Genomic DNA, 6,653 nt, shown 5'->3' on the forward strand with positions numbered 1-6,653 from the left:
ATATATATATATATATATATATATATATATATATATACATATGTGTGTGTGTGCGTGCAGGAGTGGCTGTGCGGTAAGAAACTTGCTTCCCAACCGTATGGTTCTGGGTTTAGTCCACTGCGTGGCACCTTGGGTAGGTTTCTCCTTTTACAGCCTCGGATCGACAAAAGCCTTGTGAGGTGGATTTGGTAGACGGAAGATGAAAGAAGCCGGTCGTATATATATGTCCGCTTGACAGTGTTGTTGCTTTGCTTACGCATCCCGTAACCTAGCAGTTTGGCGAAAGAAACGATGGAATAATTATTAGACTTGAAAAAAATACGCTACGGCAGTGCTTCATCAAGGTCCCCGTCCTACGATTGAAACAAGCAAAAGACGACCGATACGTGTCATTAGTTTGTTCTTCTCGAAACTTTTTTATATTACATTTATATTACCGATAGACAAATTACGACAATGCTTTATTTTACCAAATTTTACTAAAAGTAACGAACATTATTTTCTTTTGTTTTTATTCCTAAAAATGTTAAATTGATATTGTCATCTTGATGCCTTCATGCCTTTCCCCAAGAGCATAAATTGCACAATAAAATCTGCTCTGATCACAGTTTGAGATAGTTCTTCAATATTCTGATATTTTCCCCTGATATTGATTTATTTTGAATAGATATAAAGAATCAAGTTTTACGAGAATGGTTTTGACGTTTGTGACTTTCCCAACGGCATTAGCCAACTAAGTGCTGCCAGGGTTAAGACCAGCTGCAACCATTTCATATCACGTGATACGTTATTACCCTTAATAACAAAACAAAAAAAATAATAAATAAAATGTGTGTCACACAATTTGTTCTCCGCTTGCTATAAATCATATATATGCCACATGCTTATGTCAAAAATCGATAAGTTAAATTTCTAAAAAAGTCAGTATTTTCTGTATTCAATTTCCCTAATGACATGCAATAGCAATAAGATCTGGATTTCTCTGTGTAAAGCCGTCGTTTTGAGTCACTCGCCTACAATCTGTATTCAATATATAAATTTTATAACAAGTCATTTTCTGAACGCCATCTCTCTTTCATCTTTTACTTGCTTCAATCATTAGACTGTGGCCATGCTGAGGCACCACCTTCAAAAAGTTTTAGTCGAATGAATCGACCCCAGTATTTATTTATTTATTTGTTTTTTAAGCTTGGTACTTATTCAATCGGTATTTTTTTTTGCCGAACCGCTAAGTTACGGGGACGTAAACTCACTAACACCGGTTGTCAAGCTGTGGTAGTGGTGAGGACAAACACAGACACAAATACACACACACATACACACGCAAGCACACATACAGATGCATACATATATACGACGGGCTTTTTTCAGTTTCCGTCAACCAAATTCATTCACAAGGCTTTGGTTGGCCCGAGGCTATACTATAAGACATTTTCCCAAGGTGCCACGCACTGGGACTGAACCCAGAATGTGGCAAGGCGTGACCCAGAATGTGGCAAGGCGTGACCCGGAATGTAGCAAGGCTGGTCCTTTGAAATACAAGTACTACTCATTTTCGCCAGGTGAGTGAACTGGAGCAACATGAAATAAAGTATCTTGCTCAAGAACGCAGTGCAGTGCCGGGATTTGAACTCACAATCTTTCGATCATGAGCTGAATACCCTTAGAACTAAGATACACACCTTCACTTAACTTTACTAGCAACAAACCAATGACCATGATAGGTTTGTTCGTTGCACCTTATACAAGACTTTTACTCCTCACTTATCCTTTTCCACCGCAACTACGCCGGCCTCTGTTCGTCCATTCTTTCTGATTTCAAATTTGATACACCCACTCTGTATCCTTGATCACCCCTATTACCTCCACCCAGTCTCACAGTTACCACATGACCCAATAGGTTATCTCGTAGAATGTCAGCCTTTTTTCGTCTTTCTCGAGATTCTTTATTGGTTCGATGGATAACCAGAGGCAACGGGAATCACCGAATCCTTTACATCTAATAATTATCTTAACAACTCATTACGTTTCAGTCACCTGCAGCGTTAACTGGTTTAGAAACGCTAGGTCATCTCCTCCCCTAATTAAAACAATCAAGCTATTTGTTTTATACACACGTGTGCATATACACACACGCATATATATATATATGTAAATATATATGTTCATATATATGTACACACATATACATGCATACGTATATATTACATATATACATATATATATAATATATATATATGAATATATAAATACACATATATATTTGTGTGTATATATATATATATTTATGTATGCACACATACATATATACATATATATGTATTTAAATATATGACATACATACATACATACACACACACACACACATACTCACACACACATATATATGTATATGTATATATATGTAAATACACAAATGCATATATAAACACATACACGCACACATATATTTAAAACATCATGTATTTAAGACTTTATTTCTGTATCCTTTCTTCGTCATCGGTCGTTGCCTGACAGGCAAAAATCAATCATCACAATTAATCCAATACGCTAATCAACCAATAAAATATTTTGGTAATTTTTCTGTTTTTCAAGTGAGAAATTAATTACAATCCAAAACGAATCATTTGAAAGATGGTTTGAATTGCAATCAGAGATTTGTATTTCTCCGCCTCGAATTTGTTTTGCGGTTAGGCAGAGAGGATTGAAATTTTATAGTTTATAGAGAAAAAGAAAAACCCATCAAAATTATCACTAACATCTTTATTAGTAGTAATAGTAGTAGTAATAATAATAATAATAATAATAATAACAACAACAATAATAATAATCATAACAACAACAACAACAACAATAATAATAATGGTTTCAAATTTTGCCATTTTGGGGGAGAGGACGAGTCGATTACATCGACCCCAGTATTTCACTGGTACTTAATTTATCGACCCCGAAAGGATGAAAGGCAAAGTTTAGTACACCTCCAGAAAACAATGTTATTAGGGACAGCTGGGTTACTTAGGAGGGTAGCCCAATGTGAAGAATTTGTCTCTAATCTGTTGTGTGTGTATGAATAATGATGGTGATGATCATGATGATCAAGATGATAATAATAATAATAATAATAATAATAATAATAATAATAATAATAATAATAATGTTCTCAAATTTTGGGTCAAGGTCAGCAAATTCGAGGGTGGGGCGGATTATCTTGACCTCAGTGTTCCACTGGTACTTATTCTATCGACCCTCGAAAGGATGAAAGGGGAAGTCGACTTCGGGGGAAATTTGAACTTAAGTGAAGATGAACGAAATGCAGCTAAGCTTTTTCTCCGGCGTTCTAACGTCTCTGCCAGCTCATCGCCTTAACAACAACAACAACAACAACAACAGCAGAAGCAGCAGCAGCAGCAGCAGCAGCAGCAGCAGGGGCAATATTAGCAGTAGTTGTCTCTCTCTTCTATCACATCCTGCTCACGCTTGAAGTTCCCTGGTCCTACATCCCTTATCAGTTACAGTCAGTTTTTGTTTTTAACTGAGAGGACGTACCCATGATGCAATGCAGTGGGACAGCAACTAAAACCATGTGGTTGAGAAGTGATCTTTTAACCGCACCGCCGTACCTGACTCACACACACTTATATTCTACTCGCGCACCACATGTCTATATAATACTAATTAGGCTATTTTGACATCAATGATTCTATCACATTCTTCAAAAAATAAGAAATCTCACGTACATATCCAGTTACAAACAATGTGCACAAGTTTTAGAAATACGTTTAGAGTAAAGAGATATATTTCTTTGCATCACCCTTTCTTTTCCATTTATATGCTATCGGAAATGTCAAAACCAATTTCTCAAGAATACAGTAAATGTGTTATTTACAATAAGCAGCAAGCCAAACGGAAATGAATCTTAAGTCCAAGTTTGTTCTGAGAATTCTCTGAAGCATTGGAACACGTTTACTGCCATTAAATAATTCTCCATCACATGTTTGTCTGAAATCAGTTAAATCTTGAGTATGGTCACGTTTGGTTAAATATGATTTCTTTGATAATGGATGCAGGCATCTGGCGGTTAGGAGGCAGTGAAGACATTAAGAAATCTCTTTGAATTTCCGATAAGAATTTAAATATATTTATATATCACACACAGACATGCACACAAACGAGCGCATGCACACACAAGCACACACATACACATGCCACCCCCACAAACACACACACACACGCACGCATGCACGCACGCACGCACACACACACACACACACACACACACACACACACACACACACACACACACACACACAGACACTCCTTTGCATTTAAAACAGAAACGGTTTTCCGATTGTCAGAGCACAACATACTTGACGATTTGGGTAAACACAGTTTTTTAATAAATTTGAACAAAATATATTTAACTTAATTTGTGTATCGCAATTACGTAATTATACATATGATTGTGTTTATCTTAATGAAACAGCTGTTGAGCAGCATGAACTCTATGTGAAAGATATAATGTTTTGTTTTTCTGTGTTGTCCTTAAGTATTTTCTCCTTTTCTTAACAAAGCAAAAATGCATTCGATTCATATAAATGGACAACGAAGCGTTCTGCTTTTGCCATTTTGATTTTGATTTTGTGTTGAGGAGTTCGATAAACGAACGAAAGGGCCAATAAAGAATTATATAGTCGGATCGAACATTAAAAATAATAAAGAACGAAACAACAAAAGTACATAGACATGAAGTGTAGTATTAGCTTGATGCTCAGTAAAGGTGGAGAAAAGAGTAGGCTTTTAACGCTTGGAGCTTAGTTCTTCGTTAGAAATAGGAGGAAGGAAAGGTCCAGGGAAGGGGAAAATCCTGGAAAAGCATATGTGGTTACATGGCTGTATATATACATATACATACATACATACATATATATATATATATATATATATATACATACACATATACATGTATATATGTATGTGTGTGTGTGTATGTATGTACGTGTGTGTTTATGTATGCTTTTAAGTGCGCAAATAGATGTATGTAACAGCGTATAAAAATGAGGCAAATATAGCATTAAAACGGTTCTTTAATTCATTAGTTCATTTCAAACATCGTTGCTAAGGCCATACTGGGGCACCTCCTGCAGATATTATATACTATATAAATTGACACCTTTTATCACAATATACTTCTGAAGCTGTGATAGCGTGTAATGATATTTTGAGAGTAATGGAATAAGGTATCGACCATTTCCAAGAATAAGGAATATATAATGTGTCTATACTTTGTCCCTAGAGTTAATACTAAAAGTACCTGGTTAGTTAGTTTGGTGCTGACGAGAGGCTGTTAACTTGGGAGTAGCTAGGACTGTTAAAAACAACAGCCAAATATACGTCGAATACCCTAAAATTGAAAAACGAAATGCAAGACACATCGTCTAGTGTAGTTTTGTATGTACTATAAATGAAATAAAAGCGGGTGGTCACGGATGGAGCATCGTTGATTTTATGTCTGTCTGATCGGAGTGGGAGGATGGGGGGGGGGGCTGACGTGGAGTTAAAAAACAATAGCAACAGCGACAAAAATAAGCAGCAACACCACCACCACCACCACCATCATCATCAACAGCAACTACAATAACAGCGACAACAACAATGATAAAGACAGTCACAAACCAACTAAGCAACAGTAACAACAACAACAAGCGTTAATTACCTCACAATTTGATGTTAATGGAAAAACTAAAAGTACAGGTTATAAGAAACATGATTGCAAAGTTGGCTTCATTTCCGTCTTCGTTTCGAACCAAAGGTCATGGAAATGTTTCCTGTATTCACTGGAAAGAACTAATGGCAGAGGCGCGGCCATTTTGTTCTACATTTCGCTTCGTAGTTACAGAATTTCAGTTTCAATCCCCGAAGCCAGAGCCATGTCAATGAAATATAACCAGAATCTTGTGAGCGAAATATAGACAGGAACTGTATCGGGCCCGAAGAATTGTTTCTGCTTTGGAATTGTTTGGGCGTTGGACCTTCAAACAGAAACGGTAGACATAATCATAAATCCATTTAATGACGCCAGACCACGTAGACCACACTTCAACGTAAACCTCGCCCAGTTATCGTGTCCCCTCACTTGCCAAAGAATCCCAATAGAACAATGACTGTTCCGATCACCATTCTCCTATTAGCATCGGAAAGAGCTTTTCTTCTATGTTTTTATTTAACACAGATTCTCTTTGAAAATAACTTGTTTGAGAAAGCCTTCAAACGTATCAACTAAAGAATTTTAATAAAAACTTTTACAATTTAACGCTGCAATAACTTGTTTACGTCTCTACATTCATCCATTGAAGCAAATATTTTCCGGGTTTTAATCTTTAGAATAACTTAAAATCACTTTAAATACACTTTGAATAATTATCATACGGCCCCTACCTAAACAGAAACTCAGCTCATTCTAGGTTTGTTTCCTAATATTGTAATTCTTGTAAATCAAAATAGTTATACAAAAGAAGACGAGCAGAAGCTTTGATCACATTGCGGTACAGCAATTCGTCTGCGTTTATAAATGGCTTCACTGAAGAAAACCAGATTAGGCCCTCACTGCACTTTAATATTACATGTACAAAACACACGTATTTAACGGTGGAATA

At 36.3% G+C, this 6,653-nt stretch overlaps 1 protein-coding gene across 1 annotated transcript; it reads left to right on the plus strand.

The window, feature by feature from the left end:
• Positions 1-2,807: 2,807 nt before the first annotated feature.
• LOC128249549 (putative uncharacterized protein DDB_G0293968) lies at positions 2,808-3,438 on the plus strand (the record flags this gene model as incomplete). The annotated part of the gene is made up of 3 exons (XM_052973436.1): positions 2,808-2,858; positions 3,142-3,171; positions 3,394-3,438. Coding segments are annotated over 3 exons (126 nt in total), but the record flags the coding sequence as incomplete, so codon positions are not given.
• Positions 3,439-6,653: the final 3,215 nt, after the last annotated feature.

Source organism: Octopus bimaculoides, chromosome 15 (genome assembly GCF_001194135.2).
Source record: "Octopus bimaculoides isolate UCB-OBI-ISO-001 chromosome 15, ASM119413v2, whole genome shotgun sequence".
NCBI classification, from domain to species: Eukaryota; Metazoa; Mollusca; class Cephalopoda; order Octopoda; family Octopodidae; genus Octopus; species Octopus bimaculoides.